Source organism: Gastrolobium bilobum, unplaced genomic scaffold, assembly GCF_033153095.1.
Source record: "Gastrolobium bilobum isolate Gb01-03AN ecotype WA unplaced genomic scaffold, APGP_CSIRO_Gbil_v1 utg33064, whole genome shotgun sequence".
Taxonomy (NCBI): Eukaryota; Viridiplantae; Streptophyta; class Magnoliopsida; order Fabales; family Fabaceae; genus Gastrolobium; species Gastrolobium bilobum.
The window spans coordinates 148,242-168,295 of NW_026896642.1; the positions used below are offsets into that span (position 1 = coordinate 148,242).

The 20,054-nt window shown below is 33.4% G+C and overlaps 2 protein-coding genes across 3 annotated transcripts; both read left to right on the forward strand.

Annotated features, from left to right (window-relative positions):
* Positions 1–1,136: 1,136 nt before the first annotated feature.
* Positions 1,137–5,708, forward strand: LOC133301229 (iron-sulfur protein required for NADH dehydrogenase, mitochondrial). Its single transcript, XM_061500847.1, has 8 exons — positions 1,137–1,281; positions 1,370–1,478; positions 1,609–1,731; positions 2,319–2,416; positions 2,607–2,733; positions 3,176–3,261; positions 4,001–4,126; positions 4,952–5,708. The coding sequence occupies exons 1-8, from the start codon at positions 1,249–1,251 to the stop codon at positions 5,108–5,110; spliced, it is 861 nt and encodes a 286-aa protein (XP_061356831.1). The 5' UTR covers positions 1,137–1,248; the 3' UTR covers positions 5,111–5,708.
* A 7,974-nt stretch (positions 5,709–13,682) lies between these two features.
* Positions 13,683–19,546, forward strand: LOC133301230 (fructokinase-1). Of its 2 annotated transcripts, XR_009750158.1 has the most exons (6): positions 13,683–14,082; positions 14,797–15,047; positions 15,157–15,448; positions 17,620–17,772; positions 18,449–18,996; positions 19,104–19,546. XR_009750158.1 is itself a non-coding variant. In XM_061500848.1 (5 exons), the coding sequence occupies exons 1-5, from the start codon at positions 13,726–13,728 to the stop codon at positions 18,836–18,838; spliced, it is 1,443 nt and encodes a 480-aa protein (XP_061356832.1). In that variant the 5' UTR covers positions 13,683–13,725; the 3' UTR covers positions 18,839–19,546. The 2 variants fall into 2 exon arrangements, 1 of the variants encoding a protein (XP_061356832.1); XM_061500848.1 differs by having other exon boundaries at positions 18,449–19,546.
* Positions 19,547–20,054: the final 508 nt, after the last annotated feature.

Sequence of the window (20,054 nt, forward strand, 5' to 3'; positions counted from 1 at the left end):
GGCATGCGTTGATGGACAATCAACCACTCCATTGGCCTCTTTATAGGGGTGGGAGATGTGAACATCCCAATCTTTGTCAACGAGACTCCTTATGTGATGCACTTGTTTATTAAGAGTGTGTTGCTTGTGAGTTGTGACAACCTTTGAGGATTAAGTCTCTAGCTACAATAGAATCTCCCTCTAGCCAAATCCTTGTGATTCGTGGATTGTCATAACTCCACGTTTGGTTCACTGGATCCATGAAATTTATCCATCTTTCGTTGTTCCCCATGTTTCGACAATTACATGTGATTTTTTTGAAAAACACCGTTAAAGATTGCTTCTTCGAAGGTTGTATTTTGTCTGAAATCCGGAGAAGTCAAAAAGTGGTATAATTCGGTGACGAATTTACCCCTGGTGTTTGGAAGAATTGATGTCTTGATAACATCTTACTCCCCATGTTTCTGCAGTTGTTTTCTCTATATTTCTGGTCAATGGAACACAGTTTGAAAAGAAAGTCCCCAGAAAACGGTTTCAATAGCTTTTCTCTGGATGATCTTAATGAAGATTTCTTTGAAAGGGTACTTTCATGGTTACCAACTTCCACATTTTTCCGCCTTACTTCTGTGAGCAAAAGATGGAAATCAGCTGCTGCTTCTTTGAGTTTCAAGCTTGCTTGCTCACACATGCCATCAGAAGTTGGTGTCCTGTTGCAGCCTCTGGTGGCCTTATTTGCTACACACGGATGGTAGAGGATGTCCGTGAAACCACACACGGAGACAACGTGGGAGAGAGACAGAGATCACAAACAAAAACAGAGACAAAGACGATGTAGATATTGCCGTTGAGTCAATTGAATATAATTTGAATAAGCGTTAAATAAGTTGTAAAAATAAAGTGTTATTTTGTAATTTTACTAAATTTATCTATCAATATTTTATCTTCAACCAAACACATATCCAGAAATTTTAGTCAATTCTTCCTGTAAAATTTTATCCAACAAAACAATATTTTTTAAACTTTCCTATATATCTTACTTTGCTTACAGATATCTAGTAATTATATTTTTTTGTATTAAAAAAATTTCTCACCAATCAATATTGCAGGATTAAAGGTGACCGGAGAAAGATAACTGAAAATAATCCATTTACGCAATAAATCCCAAATATGAGACAATCAAATTCAAACGTGCTTATTTCTTAGGGTTCATAGAGCGGTCTTACTTAATTTCACTGAGCCAGCGTACATTGTGTTTGTGTATAGAAACTGATGAAGGATGTGTTGGGTTCCTTCAGTTTGAAGGTGAGGGATCTGATTCTGAACATTGAATTGTCTATTCGTTTATCTGAATGTTTCGGTGTTGTTGTATTGTGTTTTGTGTTGTGCTCAGAGGCTAGGAACTATTCGGAGCTACGCGAAGCATCTTCGCATCGATGGCGTCAAGGATACTATAGCCGTCGCTTCCGGTAAAGGTGGTGTGGGCAAGTCCACAACCGCTGGTAAATAAAACCCTTAACTTCATTGTCATTCTTTCTCTTCTATGCTCTGATTTTTATTTTTCTTCAAGTTTTGATTATTTTTGTTGGTGATGAATGAGTTGAGTGCTGTTTCAATTGATTTTTTTGGCAGTTAATTTAGCTGTTGCACTTGCTACTAAGTGCCAATTGAAGGTTGGTTTGCTTGACGCTGATGTATATGGACCGAACATTCCCACCATGATGAACATCAACACAAAGCCTGAAGTCACTCAAGGTATATGTTTCTTTCTTTCCATCAACCTTTTCCAGCGAAACATCCATCTTGAGTGACATTGTTAACATGTAGCTATCCTATTATGTTAAAAGGGAAGAAAGCATCAATATCAAACAAAGTTTGCTTTCCATATTCAAGCAATGGTGATAATGTTAAAGCCATATGAAGTGTGTTTAAATTTTTGCTTCTAGATGTATGATTTGATTTAAATGTAAAACCGTTCTGAATGCTACTCATTTAACTTCCAGGCTTTCTGAATTTGATAAACATATCTATATGTAGTGTTTTTTAATTTTCATAAGTGTAAATGCATAGAGAAATGTGACCAAATTGCAAGTGGTACTCAAGAAGGTTGCTTGCAATTATTAACTTTATTGATTGTTCGATTGGATGGAATCGAATAGAATAATAAGAATGTATGAACTCTTTCTCTCTTTCTTTATTCAGTTTTTCTTTTTAAATTTTTTCTTCTTTGTTTGAAGTTGTTACTTATGCATTAATTATACATTAAGCTTAGATTTATGGCTAATTTGTTTCCAGCTTCCATTACAGTTCATGCCAATATATTTCTGTTCACTTATTTTCAGATAAGAAAATGATTCCTATCGAAAATTATGGGATCAAGTGTATGTCAATAGGGTTCCTTGTGGGGAAGGATGCCCCAATTGTCTGGAGAGGTCCCATGGTATGCCTACAACTGCTTTCTTCTTGGTTCTTCTCCTTTACCTTTCTTTTACTATTTCTTGTTTTAACTTCTGCAACTTAATTGTTCATTGGGATATACTGTAAAGGATTTCTTATTGAAAAAAAGTTCTTGCAAAACTGCCACTTTTGCTGTTTTATATTTGAATTCCTATTACTGGATTATATCATAGGTATCAAATGCTCTTGAGAAAATGACAAGGGGAGTTGACTGGGGTAACCTTGACATTCTAGTGATGGATATGCCTCCTGGCACTGGTGATGTCCAGATAGCTATGTCTCAGAATCTGCAATTATCAGGTAGTTAACAATTTAGGAATTAGGAAGACAGTTCTGGTCAGAGGCCCTTTGGGGGATCATCTGTGGCTGATGTCTAAATTTAAAGTTTTACGAAGCTTGGACCTTCACCTTTGTCTGGCCTTTTGCACTTTAGTCTTTGTGGTTCTCATCTGCCTGATATTGCAATAAACCTTACATAAAGAAGATTGTGGTTAGATCTGTTTATCATGCCTGTTAATTCAGAATTGAAACATTTTCAGTGGATTATTAATTGAATTATAAGCATTAAAACACACGGTTTTTTAGTTTAATTAAATCAATCGCTGATAAAATTGAACAAAAGTATCCTGATATTTTGATACTTCATACTATTATGAATTGTCCTTCAAATTGACCTTTTTTATCTAGTTTCCTTACACAATTTTTCTTTGGTTATTCATTGTCATGGCTTCTTGTATGATAGGTGCGCTGATTGTTTCAACTCCTCAAGATGTTGCATTAATGGATGCCAGGAGGGGAGTAAATATGTTCCATAAAGTTGATGTTCCGGTATGATAATCACTTGATATACTTGTTCTTTTACATGTTAATGGGTTTTCATGAGTCTGCATATACATGTATTTGCACTTCTGTCTGATGTTATGCCTTCAGCATGTACAGTGTGCATATACTAAGATACACCCACTATGGGTTTCGTTCAACTTGTCAGTAGTGTGACAATTATCAAATTGTTCAGTTGGAGAATTGCCTCATAGAGATTCATCTCAGTTGTTTTTGTTTAAGGAAAAATATTTACGTTGTCGTGCTAAACTAATGCATTATGCCATTATTTGCATGGTTTTTGAGCTATCTAGTGGCACCCTAGCACTCCTTCCTCATTAGGTTGTCTGAAATTCCTAATTCTGCTGAATCAGTAGATTGCATTTGCTTGGAATCAGTATTGGGCGTCAAAGTAAGTGCCTTGCTATTAGAAATCCTAATGGCTTATTATTTCAGTAAATTATATGATGCTAGTTCGAATAAAGATGTGAAGCATATCCTGTATCAAATGTCTGGTGGAAGCATATTCATTTGTGCTTATATGGTCTGTTTTCAGGCATGTGTTTTTAATTTATTTCACAGTATTTATGTATCCACTATCCAATTAGGGTGCTTAGAATGAAATCTGTGATGCCTACCATTGATATCAACAATTCCTTATGATATGGTGTTCATATTTAATCTATAAGCTATGAATGCATCGTACCTTTGATGTCCATTCATATGAGTACTCCGACTGTTCTTACAGATTTTGGGAATTGTAGAGAACATGAGCTGCTTCAAGTGTCCGCACTGTGGTGAACCTTCATACATATTTGGTAAAGGAGGGACTCATAGGACAGCCGCTGAAATGGGATTAGAATTTTTAGGCGAGGTATGTTGATTATCTGTGTGTAGACTGTACTTTTTAAATTAAAATTTTGCGGATCTTTTAATGCGGACTTTATTGAAGGAAGCAATAGGATCCAGACTAGTTAGTTTCTTGGGATAGACATTTTTATAATTTTTATGTGACTAATCACTTTTTACTTTTCCTTTGATATTGTTGTAAAAGCTCTCTTTGACAATGAGCAATGAGTGTTTAACTATATCAGATCCTAATCTGTAAAAGCAAGTTCATCAAAAAAATAAAATGGTGGAAAAGAGGGGTTTAACGTTATAATTTATTGCATTTGCTCATCTATCTCTTCAAAGGATGTACTGATTTCTCTATGTTTAACTAAAATTTTCCACCCCAATTAAATGAGAAAAAAAACATTGAAGTTGCAATACCATGCACATTAAATTTTACGAGGTTGAGGTGTAAAAAGTCAAAAATTATCTTTTTCTTGTAAATGCAATATAAGCAAATACCCATCTCCACTCTCTCCTCTTATAGGGCTGATGATGTTTACAAATAAGTAATTGAACATAATCTTTGGATTGTGCAGTGCTATATTCTGTACGGCAGACTCAGTAGACTGTTCATATATATATATATATATATATATATATATATATATATATAATATATATATATATTGATTGATTGTTTGATTATAAGTATTGAAAAGGGGACAGTTCTCATAAATTATTGTGTAATATTCTTGTCTGGAATTATTGATAGACAAAGCCACCTCTTTTCTCAGTCTTCTTAAGTGACATCTGCAAAATTTATATATTAGGTATTTCTGATAAATTTTCAATTCAATGATTCCAGATACCACTGGAAGTGGAAATTAGGGAAGCGTGTGATCAAGGGCACCCCATAGTGTTGGCTGCACCTGATTCGTTAGTTTCCAGAGCATATAACGCTGTGGCTGAAAAAGTTGCTCAGAAACTCAAGGAACAACCACTCCAACCTGAGATTATACTATGAATGCTGTCCTTCAATATGTGAGCAAGTTATCCAGTACATACATTTATCCAAGAAAGGGGGACCGAGCTGCCTGCCGGGATGCTCTGTAACCAAGACCTGCAGCATTTGATTACGCTTAAAATTTGTTAAAATTATGGTATGAGACACAGGACTGGTTTATGATTTAAAATTGTAGATTCGAGCATCTTCATCAATTTTGTAAAATAAGCAGTCAATGATTCTCTGACGTCACATAGGTGCTGTCAAATTAGCAGTATGATTTCTATGCAACACTGACGCTACACGGGATTGTTGCTACAGGATTCTCTTGCTATGCCATTCCCTAGTTATATGCTCTCTCTCTCTCTCTCTTTTTGTTAGTGGTTGATTTGGATGCATTGTGGCAGCGTTATCTGCAACATCTTTGTCAAAGAGAATGCACTGAGAATCTGCAATTCTTGATCTAGGCTATATGATAGTTTTAAAGCTCAAATAAGTGGTCGTCGCTGGAATTTTCTCCTTTAGCCTCATTCTGGACTTGGCCCATTACTGTAGTATGCAATTTGACTAATTATTTAACACATTAGTAAAATATTTGGGAATGTTTAGATAGATTTGACTTAACCTATTTTCAATTTATTTATTTATTTTGTATGTTTAGCAAATTGTTTAGTATATAAAATCTTTATTTGTAAGTGTTTTGGTATACTATTTTCAAACAAGAAAATCAACCTAATGTTATGAAATGAAAGGGGAGAGGACAAAAGAAGAGGTAGAATTCTTATTCTCATTCAATCCATACTTTTCCAATACAAGCATCATGTATATATAGGGAATTGGGAATTGATGCTCCGTTAGTTTAGTGGTTACGGAAACATAAATGTATATATAGGGAATAGGGAATTGATGCTTCGTTAGTTTAGTGGTTACTGAAACATAAAAGAGGGATAATTGTATCATTAGTGCCAACGGTCACATAATTTAACTCATCTATAAATTTGTATTTTACATTACTCCTCTTGGATGACCCATTATGAATATGTCTCATTAAAACTTTGTTAAGAAAAATCCAATGGGATAAAAACTTTAGCGAATGAAAAAGAATATGATGTTCATAGTTAACATACCATCAACTATATGTTAATATAGACTGCCTCATTAAAAGATATTTTCAAAGAAAAGATAGTACAATGTGTATTGCTCCCCCTCAATTAAGCTGTAAAGTTATTCCTGGAGCTACGGAAGTGGATCAACATTTACAATTTTACATAATAGCTATCTTATAATCTTCTATAATAAATTGTAGTAATGTTAATTTAATGGGATCAATAGCGTCCATTTACAATGCTTCTCATTGAACATCATTGCGTTAAGTTCATGCCTCATTAAAACCTTGTCATTTACAATGCTTCTCATTGAACATCATTGCGCTAAGATCATGCCTCATTAAAACCTTGCTAGAAAACCCAATGAAAAAACCAGCAAAGGAAAAAGAGTACATGACATGCGTAACCAAAACATTACGCAATCTGCCTCATTAAAAATCTTTGCCAAGAAAAATCCATTGGGAAAAAATTAGCAAAGGAAAAAAGAGTACAAAAATAAACCTTTAAGGCTCCACCCTTTAGGGATAGTCATAATTAATTCGCTCCCATTGATAAAAGTAATCTATTAAATTTATGCATACCTATTCCATATACCAATTTCTCAATTTTTAGAAGTAGATGAGGGATTTAGCGAATAAATCTGTAAGATTGTCATTCTTATCATACCCATATTCATTTGTGTAATGCAAGTTGTATTGTCCTCAAAGAGGACGATGGGGTATTATCAATTATGGATAAATCACATGAAACATTAATGTGTTGTTTTAAAAACATTATCGAGAAGTTTCGTATAATGCAATAGTCTTAGAGTGATTTAAGGAAGTAGCAACTATGTTTTGCCTTTATAGCCTTCCATTACATTGTAGTGTTTCCACAAAGAGATACATATCTAATATGTGATTATATAGTCAGCATCAAAATATCCCACCAGTGTAAAACCTCCATCTCATGGATAGATCCTTGAAGATAACAAAAAATATGATTAATGTCATTCCAATGTCTTAAGGAGGCAACACTATGTCTAGCTAGAACTTTTATTGCAAATGCAATATGAGGTCTATTGCAATTTATAGAGTATAATAGTGTTCCTACGGCGCTTAAGATTAGGAGCTTCAGGTCCTAATCCTTTCTCGTTAGATTTTTTTTATCTAAATGGATCTGTATTCACTTCTAGTGAATGAACCATCATTGGGGCACTTATATGGTAATATTGTTGAAATAAAAAAAACCAATTTTGGAAGATGCTCGATCTGCAGGCCGAGACAATAATATGTTTGAGACCACCATTCAATGATCGTTGTAGTTTGATGTTAAACATGCTGCGAATTTCATTCTTTCCATATAAGTTATGGAGAATCTTTCAAGGATTTTCATATAAATATCATCGTTAAGTGACCCTACAGTCACAATGTCCATTAAATGCATTTCAAGATGCATCTTAGTTGCTATATTTATCAAGTGACGAAACGTAATAGAATTCATTGTGGGAGAATAAACATCATAATTGATATAGGGTCTCTGCGAAAACCCTTGTTATTTCTTAATTGCATTCTTCCATTCATTCCAATCTGAATGTTTCTGGCATTCTTGAATGATTTTTGGGTTCTGGATCCAAATTATCTCTTGAGACAACAAGAGCTACTGAGAAGACAATAATGTCGCCTACGACATATGATATTATCCTATTTTCTCCCTTATTAATATAGTTTTATTGCATACTTTTATGTCAAAATCAAGCAAATCTTCGTCGTTTCCCAAGACATTTAAATTTGGTCATTTTGTATTCTCATGATTATTGCAATTAGCAGCTGCATTTATTTCACCGAGTTTGCTTTCTTCAGGATTAACCTCTTCAGAAGGCGCGATAAGTGACTTATTTTAATTTTTTGTGGAATTATATCTTTAGTCCCTGCAGGTTATTCGTGCTTCTGGCATTGACTAGACTCAAAGTAATTTTATCTCATTAAATTCTCCACTACAGGTGACTCATTCTTTTTAGTCACTCATTTGTGACCAGTAAATCTATATGACATTTGTCTTGATAAAGTTTGCAAATTAATGATATTTTAAACTTCAAGTTCGATTATATTTGTACGTGGACCAAAATAATTCATTTGGTATTTTTATTCCAAATAATTTCTCAGGATTCATTGATCTTTTGACTTTCTCCCCTTAATCCCAGGAAATGTCCCTCATTGGCATAAGGACATATATATTACAAAAAAAAAAGTGTATATGAGAAATATCATATTCACATCAATGTACAAGTTCAAAAGGGGAGTATACTTAAAAGCATATGAGTTAGTGAATTTTAGGTTCATAATCATTTGAGCATATAATTGGATGAGTAATTCATCTAAATAAATAATCAGCTCTTCTAGAGTTATTGCAAATATTGTTGCAGAAATGCCTACGACCATATTCATGATTATGTAATTATATTGCATTCACTTCAAGGAATGACACAAATTAGTCAAAATTCTGCAGGATCGAATGATCTTTTTACCATAAATATTTGGTTATAAGATCATCATCGAAATGATGAAGAAATATTATTTCACCAACATTCTCTTGCTCGATTAGCTTATCTCATTCCTTGGTTGCTTCTCAAGGTAACATAATACAAGCTCTTCTGGAGCCTTCAATCAAGTTAGTAGAACCTATCTTAGTCCTAATACAAGCTTTTATGGAGCCTTCAATCATGTCTAAAATTATAGTTTGAAACATTCGCTTCAGGGAATATGCTTTACCCATTTGGCCAAACTTTATAAGCCCAATTCCTTGATATGATTACTTCTAGAGCATATTCAAGAGGTATAAGATATAAAGAATATTTTCTCTGAATATTCTATTTCAAATTATTCATCAGATCAGTTAGATCTTTTGAATCATGGTTTGGAGTTATAGTTCTTCATGAAATTTATCATATATATTTATAAAAATGATGGCCAAGAAAAGTCATTGACTTTGTGCAATCCTTCTGCAATACATAAAATATAACTTTTCCAGGAAATTAACTAAATTAACAAACTTAATATAAGACAAAATATATCAATGATATTTGTCAATAAAATTCCTATGAATGAAATATAAATAAAATATTTATTCTAGAAAAAAATGAAGAAAAATCATAAAAACAATAAAGCAATGAATTAAATCAATATAAAATAAAATAGTAAGAAACATTAATCAAAATATGCATTTGCTATTTCAGGAGTAATAACTAATAAAATGACTTTAGACTTATTTTCATTGGCGTGAGATATATCATTCTTACCTTTATTTTAACTAGCCATATTCATTTCATTAGCCACTTTTGTTTGGCTTCTTTCTTTTTCGTGATTTGACCCAATGTTGAATTTTCTATCATCACTTTAAGGGTTATATCATTACTTGTGCTTATAACCCTCAAAATAGTTAGTCTTTCATATTTTTGGCATATGCTTTAAGCAATGCTTATGTCTAAAATCGAAAATTATTTTCACTAACTTCTAGGATGTGAAAATATGATTTTTTTTTCTAAACATTTAACATAACATAATAAAAAAATTTAAATTAATTATGAGGATTACTAAAACACTCATCGCTACCTAAAGATGAAAGTGGGCCGCGCCGGCCTACGACCTAGCCTATATCAGGCTAGACTCGGCCTTTACATACAGTCAAATAGAACAGGCTCAGGCTCTTAAACAAGCCTATTTAGAAAGCAGGTCATAGGCTTTTTTTACATGTTGGGCCTATAAACCTACATGCTGACTTATATTATATTATTTATTTTAAATAACATAAAATATTATTATTCATAGTAGTACCAAATGGTGATAGCTCAGTTGGTGTATGTGAGTTGGGTAGGTGGTGGAAGGACCTAGGTTTAATCCCCACCAATACCACTTTAAGAGGGCATAAGATCTGTATCAATCTCTACAATAACATCAGAATCAACATTTAGTCTGGAGGAAGAGTTATTGATGCTTGTCATTCTAGTTTGGCTGAAGATACCATCCAAACTTTAATATGTGGAGGAGATTGGCTATGTAATAAGTATGGATTGAAGAAAAAATAAAAGGCGTAAATTTAATCAAATAAAATTATTTTATAATTTAATTATATTTTAATAGAAATCTGACTTCATTTCTTATGTAAGAGGAACCAACATCTCAGCATGTAAGATTGCCTATACGAATGTATTAAAAGGTTTTTTGTTTCTTAATCTTTTTTTAATTCTTTAATATTGTTTTTGTTTTCTACATTTACAAATTTTTTGCCAACTTATGTAACCTTGGAATTGTATTTGCAAGGGAGAGAAGATGATGAGAAGTTTTTGACTACTACAAGTATCATGATGTGTTGGATTCGTATAGTTATTTTAATTTACACAGTATAGATTGGTTTGTTGGATCTGATGAAATATATATTATTTAGTTTGAGCATTTTGCTTTTGAAAGTAACATAAATGCATATTGTGATGAGTTGTTATTGTGATTCATGATTCTGTTTAGATGTTGAAATTGTGATTTTTGTTTTAACAATAGATTTTAAGTATTTTGTGAAGTTGATTTATGGTTCTGCTTGGAAGTTAAAAATTAACAAGTTAGCGGGCCAAACCAGGCCATTTGTTTTTTTTTTATAAATGGGTCAAGTCATGCTAACAGTTAGACTCGTACTATGCTACCGAGCTAGGCCAATTGAAATATTTTGACTTAGACTTGGGCTTTTCGGGACAAAACTCGGCCCAACCCAACCCACTTTCACCCAAGTTCAGGAGCATGAGTATATAGAAGGTCAAATATTATATAAGATTATATTTTTTTTACACACTCACTACTACTGCATGAGTAGGAGGATATACGTTGTCAAATGCTTAATATCATTTCATCACTGCTACTTTAGGGGCAGAATGATATAATTTATCAAATATTCAATTAGGATATTTTTAAGGGTTCATATTTTCTTATGTTGTAGGATTGCATGAGATAAAAAAAGTAGAGACAAATTAAATGTGGGTCTCACATTTTATATTATAAAAGAAAAAAAAATTAATTAGCACGGAAAATGAATCTGTGTAGGAAAAAATTTTGCTCTCCTATAGCAGGAGAGCATGATTTCCGTATTTTTAAACACTCACTAATGCTTCAGAAATATGAGGATATAAAAAGAATTTAAATAATCTAAAATAATATATTCTAATTAATACTTTATATTTTAAAAAATGATAGGTAATACAAACCGATACTACACCATCTCTAGCAGTCATGATTATGAAACATACCCGAATTTATATTATTATTAGACAAATTAGGAAATACTAATTATAAAGAAATAACTGATAATCAAGACAAATTAGTAGAAATATTACAAAAACTTTTTTTTTTTTTGGAGGTAAAATATTACAAAAACTTTAGTCATATGCTGGTTTGATAATTTTCGGATCTGTTCCTTCAAGTGCTACTAGTTTATTTATTTATTTTTTTGTACACATTTATTTATGTTTTTTGAATAGAGTGCTACTAGTTTATTGTATCCCATAGTCATATGCTGATTGGGTTAGTTTTGGCTCACAAATATGTACACAAACCCAAACACTAAAGCCCAAGCTTATCGGTCTTTTTCTGTTCAAATTATTTCTCCTTTTCTTTTTAATTATTTTTTGTATTTTTTGGTCATTGCAAATCTCGTTTATGATATGATATCATGAATCAAGAGGGGAAACTATCCTAATTACTATAATTATCAAAATAATAATCAAGAAGATCTTGTCTGTCGTATCTTCATTCCGTCATTGCTTACGTTTTTTTATTTTTTATTTTATAAACATACGTTTTTTTATTCCTTATGTCATGCTTAACTCATACAAAAATAAATTAAAAAGAAAAGGATAAATAATTTGGATAGAAAAAACACGAAAGAAAATCATAAAAATAAGGTTAAAATACAAGTTACCCGAACTTTGACCATGTTTCAATTAATCTCATATACTTTATAATTGTTTCAATTAATCTCATGTACTTTATAATTGTTTCAAATCAACAATTCTGTTAAAATTTTTACAAACTCTGTTAAACTCACATGCCCTAAGCCCCAAATATCAAAAAAAAATTCTCTTTTTTTTTTCTACGTTCTGTCATCTCTTATTACAATAGTTTGGGATGATTTCGATTTGGATAGGAGAAGATTAATGTGTCTCTTTTCTTCTATGTTCTCCCAAGGCTTCTCTTACAAAATATTAACATCTTCTACGAAGTAGAAACAATGATCGCTGGAAACTTTGTGAATAAATAATCAAGAGCTAAAGAAAAGAGAGAAGAAAAGATCATCCCAAATCGTAGAAGAATAGATCATCGCTGGAAACTTTGTGAATAAATAATAATAAGATCATCTCATCCCAAACTTTGTGAAGATTCTTTTATGTTAATCTTCTCTGATCCAAATCGAAATCATCACAAACTACTGATAAAAGATCCAAAGAAATTTGTAATAAGAGATGGGAGAACGGAGAAGAAAAGAAAAAGAAAATTTTGAGATTTGGGGCTTAGGGCATGTGAGGAGGTTTAACAAAGTTTGTAAAAATTTTAATAGAATTGTTGATTTGAAACAATTATATAGTACAGGGATTAATTGAAATAATTAAAAGTACAAGGGGATAATTTAAAAAATGAACAAAGTTCAAGGAATAACTTATACTTTAGCCTAAAAATAATGAAGCACTGAATTAAATTAATATAAAATAAAATAGAGTAAAGTCTCATATGCTCTTTAACAAAAAAATACGATTTTCATTTTTGTAACTTACAAAAACAGTCAACTTTTAGTCCCTTATAAATATTTTTTGTTAAACATCTAAAAGAAACTTTATTTAATAAAATAATAAGAAATATTAATCAAAATATGCATTTGCTACTTTAGGAGCAATAACTAATAAAATGAATTTAAGTTTATTTTCAATGGCATGAGATACACCATTCTTGCCTTTATTTTAATTAATCATATTTATTTCATTAATCACTTTTTGTTTGCCTTTTTTTTTTCTTTTCATGATTTGACGCATTGTTAGAATTTCAATCATCCCTTCACAGGAGGTTATATCATTACTTCTGTTCATAACCTTCAAAATGGATAAAGTCTTTCACAAATTTAATATTTGCTTCGGACAATATTTTTTATCCAACATGACTAAAATCATAATTATATTCACTCACCTCTAACGGTAAAAATATGGTTTTTTTTTTTTTTTTTAACATTTGACATAATAAAAGTACTTAAATTAATAATAAAAATTACCAAAACACTCGAAGACAATCGAGTAAAGTACATTCCTATCTTAATAGGGTTTAAGTCTTCTAAATAAAATTTTATGAGAAGAAATGTTTTGCATTCACAATTATACAATTATTATTTTTTCCTCTTAGAGAGATTCCATTATAAGTACATTAATTAATTTATTCCTCTTCCTCTTGTTCAATCTTGACTGCGCTACGCTGCACTTTCTTTCTCTCGTCTTCTCTTCTGAGCTGAGCTGAAAAAATTCGCTGAATGCCTCTCCCATCCAAAGCCCTAAAATCCCCAATTCCCTTATACGCCAATGGACATTCCTTCAAGTCCCATCCAAAACCCGGGTTTATTCATTTCTATCTCAATCGCCGCCTCGCCAACCCCAACCTCAACCCTTCCAACGTTATCGCATGCAAAGGCCTCGAAATCGCCGTTCCTAAACCCGTGTCTCCGTCGACGGGTTCCAAGTTGACTAGCGTGGGAGCGAAACACGTGGACGTTGCAACACTCGGTAATCTCTGCGTCGACATCGTACTCAATGTCCCACAGTTACCCCCTTCCTCGCTCCACCAACGTAAGGCTCTCATGGAACGCTTGGCTTCCTCTCCACCTGATAAGGTTCCTCATCTCTCTCTCTCTCTCTCTCTCTCGCGTTGGTGCATTTGTTTTGATTTTGAATCAATTATAAGGCGAGAAGTGACATGATAATTGGGTTGTGTGCTTTTGGAAGTGAATTGAATGTTATAACAAAAACCTATGTTTGGTGTGGCGTGACATGAATTATAATTCTACCTCTTATGATCATTGAAATTTAATAATAAGCCAATTCTTGGGGACAGTGCACTTTGGAGTGGGAGAATAAATCTTTGGTGTTACTTTGCATCTAGATTTAGTACGCATTACACATCAGGGGAGAGAGAGAGAATTTGGCAGAAAAAAAAAAGAATTTTGACTGATATGTAATGCTCCAATCGATGGAATGTACTAAATCTTTAGTGCAATAGTAGTACCAAAGATTCGTGGGACCCACAACATTCTCCTAGAACTAGATAAGCTTCGTGAAAGCTGTAATAATTAAGCTGTTGACATTAGCTGGTTTTCATTTCTGGTATAACTGCTGATTGTTGTCATAGTCCACTTACATATAGTTGCAAGCTTGTTATCTTAATTTGAATATTCACGTTTTAGTCCTGAACACTTAAATATTAGTAATTTGTTTTATAAACGAAGTTATAAGTTATTATTTTTATTTTGCTTTTTTTGTACTTTTCCTATCATGCTTTTTTGCTGCAAATGATTTTATTGTCTTGGATTCTATGGTTTTTGGTGTAGAAATATTGGGAAGCTGGTGGGAACTGCAATATGGCTATAGCAGCTGCAAGGCTAGGACTTACTTGCGTATCAATTGGTCACGTGGGTAATGAAATATATGGGAAGTTTCTGTCAGATGTGCTTCATGATGAGGGCATTGGTATGGTTGGGATGAGTACTAGTGATGATATTGTCAACAGCCCTAGTGCCTCTCATGAAACGCTCCTATGCTGGGTTCTTGTTGATCCCTTACAAAAACATGGTTTTTGCAGGTAAAAATCTTGTCTTCTAACTTGTATTGTTTTGTCACTGTCACGGAGTAATTATTTGTTATCATATTTTTGTTTACAAACAACTAACTGAACATATTTTGTCTTTTAGTCGAATGGATTTTAGCAAGGAGCCTGCATTTCATTGGATGAGTAAAGTGTCCAGAGAAGTAAAAATAGCTATTAAAAATTCAAAGGTCATGTTCTGTAATGGATATGGCTTTGATGAGCTCCCTCCTGGTGTACTTCTCTCATCACTGCAATATGCTATTGAAGTTGGCACATCAATCTTCTTTGATCCTGGACCGCGTGGAAAGAGTCTCTCCACTGGGACCCCAGAAGAACAAAGAGCTCTTAACCAGTTTTTGAGAATGAGTGACGTTCTTCTTCTAACTTCAGATGAGGTCTCACTTATAGCCCTCCTCATTTTGCTTCTATCCTTGATATTATTATGACAATACAAATATACAATTGCTTATCATTCTCTGCATTAAGCTTGTGCTTTCTGATATGGTGGAGTATAATTACTCTTCTTTGCTTTATAAACTATGAAATTTCTTCTTCTATCTCTCTTTTTAGCTATATATTGCTGTTTGCACTTTGCATTTCACATTTAGATGCATGGCAAGGACATCTCTCAGTTTCTTGTTCTGATATTAAGGACTTTATATACATATTTTGTGTTTATGAGAACCGTCTTAATCTTACGCAATAATTCCATCATTCCTCTTAAGTATGGACAATTGGGCATGTTTTGTTTGTTTGTCCAAGTTCTTATGCATGTTGTATATATATTTCTACTTGCATATTTATGAACTCCTTCACAATGTCAAAGTTAGTATGTTTGTCCAATGAAACTGTATCAGTCTGGAACCTTTATATGAGTTATGTAGTTTTGCAAATTTCAATTTACTTTCCTTGGAGCTTTTGACATTGTTAACGAAAATCATGTGAAACATTTGGAAGTATGGAAAAAATGATAATATTTAAACTGAAAGTTTACCTGAAAATTCATTTACTTGTGTTAGGAAACAGTCTAAGTCTGATGACCTTGCTTATTATCAGAACACTGACCAAAATGCCACTCTTCACCAACTTTTTTATCTAAATGCCACGCGAATAGTGTTATTTTCCAATCTGCCACGGGGGCAAGTTCGCTACTCAGTGTAGCGAACTCGGTTTGCTGACGTGTCACATTTCTAGTGGATAACAAGTATCAAGTTAAAAAAAAAGGTGTGAAGTTCGCTACATTGTGTAGCGAACTTCCACTAGAAACGTGACATGTCAGCAAACCGAGTTCGCTACACCGGGTAGCGAACTTGCCCCCGTGGCAGATTGGGAAATAACACTGTTCGCGTGGCATTTAGGTAAAAAAGTTGGTGAACAGTGACATTTTGGTCACTTTTCCCTTATTATCTGTCTCTCTCAGGTTTTTATTCAAAATATGGTAGGATGTTGGGATCAAATTAGGCCTAGTTCATAAGCAGATTGTCAAAATGCAACCTCGTATGGCTGATCACACACCTTTCCCTGATGCCCACACTCACCTCCAATCCTCTGCTGCTATTCCCTTTTGCCCCACTGTACACCTTAGTTATGGGAGGGTGCCTATCACATTTTTTATGGTAGTTCTATTTCACTTGTGGTTGCATTTCAAAAGTTAGTCTGGATGTAAAATTTCAGACTGCAACTTCTTTTTTCTGATTTGTCAATTATTTACATGTTATTAACTTTTCCCATTGGTGTACCAAATTTTTTCTACATTGTTTGATGGGTGAATTAATGCATTAGTCTTGGTTTGTAGAAAAATAGTCCTATCTATTGGTTCAGGTTGAGAAAAGTAAAAACATGCAGCCCTAACTACCCATTATATGCTTTGCATCCCTGTCCCAACTCTCACCATCAAAGCTCTCCTTAGTAAAATTGGTACCTTGTTCTCTCAGTTTTGGTGGAATTTGTTTTTCTCCTCCACTTCGTTTTTATTAAAAGCTGAATCTAATCCTTGTCACTAATTGGACTTTTATCTGTCTCTTCTCTGCTTTCTTTGAAATCTGCGCTGCCTCCAGTATCTTCCTCTACCATAGAACTTGCAAGGCAGACAGCCAGTTACTAGATTTTACCATTCAGGGGGTGACTAAGAGTTTTAACTTTTAAGCATGGATGGAAGCTTCATATTTTGGTCCCAGTCCATCCATTTATGTTTCCAAATTACTCCAGGTCCACCATTTCAAGGTCTCTTTGTATTTTATTAAACTTTTAACTGATGGCAGCCTGATCCAAATGATTTGTTTCCATCTTTATTAATGAGACATACCAAATTTGAAAATTCTGCAGCAGTTTTTACGTTGGTTGTAAATCCTGCTTAAGCAAAAGACTAACGGAGTTTGTATTTTCGGTATGATTTGGGCCTCTTAATCTCATAAGTTATGTATAGAAGATAGTGGTCTTCTCTTATTCCTATAAAACAATCATGTAATGCAAATTTAAATTGCTTCTGTTTCTGCTATTAATAGGTAGTTTTTCAAACTACTTTTTGATTTGATGACATCTTTGATGCTATTGTTTTACATGACAGGCTGAGTCGTTAACTGGCATAGGAGATCCAATATTAGCTGGGCAGGAGTTGCTTAAAAGAGGGATCCGCACAAAATGGGTGATTGTAAAAATGGGTTCTAGGGGTTCAATTCTAATAACTGCATCAAGTATAGCTTGTGCACCTGCATTCAAGGTATCTTATTCTAAATTTTCTCTTAATTGCTTCCATCAAATTCTTGCAAATTTGGGACATAATGATTTATTCTATTTATATACTGCCATTCTGCTTAACTGTGCTATGGCCTACTTTGGAATTCAGAGTTTCATATGTGTTCTTGTCTTAAAGGTCAAAATTTTCGGTTGAGGGAAAATTAATGAAAGTTTTGACAACTAAGGCTATACCCACATTTTATGAAGGGTAAATTTCGGTTCACAAAGCTCCCCGACTTTGTGATGGTTGATTGTACGCAGCCTTGCCTTTGCATTTTTGCGAAGAGGTTGTTTTCCAAACTCAAACCCCTGACCTTTCGGTTACAAAGGAGCTACCTTACCACATTTTATAAAGGACCATATTTCAAAACCTTGTGAGTATTGCATGTAGTTTCTTCAACTGGAAGATCCTTTTTCTTAAATGAGTCAAACATGCATTTCCAATATCCTAATATCAAAGGAATAATCAAGCTCAAAAGTCTGATATTCTCTAATATTGGCTTGATACTTTTTTTGTGACGGTCCAAATTTTTATGCTCCAATCTCTAGCAATAATATTTATTAAATTTATGTCCGACAATCTTTTTTTTGTTTACAACCCTTAAACTTTTTGTGATAACTCTTAGTATAAACTAATTGGATTTCTAAAATGTTATCAGGTGGATGTTATTGACACTGTTGGGTGTGGAGACAGTTTTGTAGCTGCCATTGCTTATGGTTTTATACATAATATGCCAATGGTTAATACATTAGCAATTGCAAATGCAGTGGGTGCTGCAACAGCCATGGGCTGTGGTGCTGGTAGGAATGTAGCAACTCTGGAAAAGGTAGTAGATATATTAAGATCATCAAACCTCAGCGAAGATGGTGAATTTTGGACTGACATACTTGAAAAGAATGTGGTAGCTCAGGAAATAATATGTCTGTCAAATGTTGTGATGAACGGAAACAGAAACTATCTCAACCTTGTCCCATTTGACAAGGTTGCCTCTGACCTCTTGGCCAATCTTGAATTTCCACAAACAGTGGAGAATGTGCCAACTTCATAGATTGTCGACTATAGATTGCTGCCACTGTTATATCCATTCATGTGAGCTAACTCTTCTCCTGATTCTGTTGGAGTTCTTCGCTCCTTCATCCTGTTAAAGTCTAAACTACACATTAAGACAGCAGAGTTCTATCTCCAGACAGGATTACACTGCGAAAGGTAATGAAAAGGCATTGCTTTGAGCAAGTACATGAAGTAGCTGCTCATCAAGCATTTTAACTGATTTCTTTCATTTCAGTCTCAACATTATTTCTTTGATTTCAAAGGTATTTTTACTCCCCGAACCAGTGAGGCGGAGCTTTTATCCTCTGGTAGATTCCAATATATTTGCTTCATTTTTGCATGAATGCTTCTCAAGCAGTGATATGTAAGTATCTCCATATTGTGATAGTTGATTGATGGCGTAGAGGGTAGGGCGGTCTGTATGAATTTCAATATTTTGAATATGGATTACAAACACTAGTTTGTGAGGCTCTGAAATAGTTGGTTTATATTTTTTCCTTTTTATTTTTAAATTTGTTGGTTAGACTTGGATTCAGAGATGTGAATGATAGTATATTTGGGCTTATGCTTTTCTAATAAAAGTAAATTGATATTTTTAAATTTTCTGTGAAAATATGAGGGAAAGCCTTGGAGTAGTGGTTAAGTTATTCCTTATGATAATGGAAATGTCGTATATTAGGTAGTGTTGTGCATTAAAATTAAAAATAAACCCATCGCCACCTTAAACTTTTCTATTAGTTTTTATCATAATTTGTTAAAGCTCTATATTTAATTGAATGAAGACACTACAAATATAATCAAATGAAATTAGGTTTTTATAAATTGCTTCTACATCATCACAAAGTTTAAATGAAATAATGGTAACTTAAGCGTTGTTTTTTTTTTTTTGGTTTAAAAGCATGTTTTTGTTCATATTGGTTTATCCAATTGTGGTGCTACTTGTGAGTCTCTTTGATCCAATGGATGTTTAGGACAGTTCCCTATGGTGCTTTGTAGGGCGGAGCCCGGGTGCTAGGATGGGCCGTTGTCTCCTCTAAAATATGAAGAAAAAAAATTCTTAATGGTGGGCATTCAATGATGTATTAGAGGCTTCTAAAGTACTCTGGTTTATTTCGGCATACCTTCTTCTGTGTACTAACTCAATGATAGGATCACCAAATTTACTTCTGCAATAAAGTCCTAACCCAATTTACTTTGACATATCTTCTTTTTGT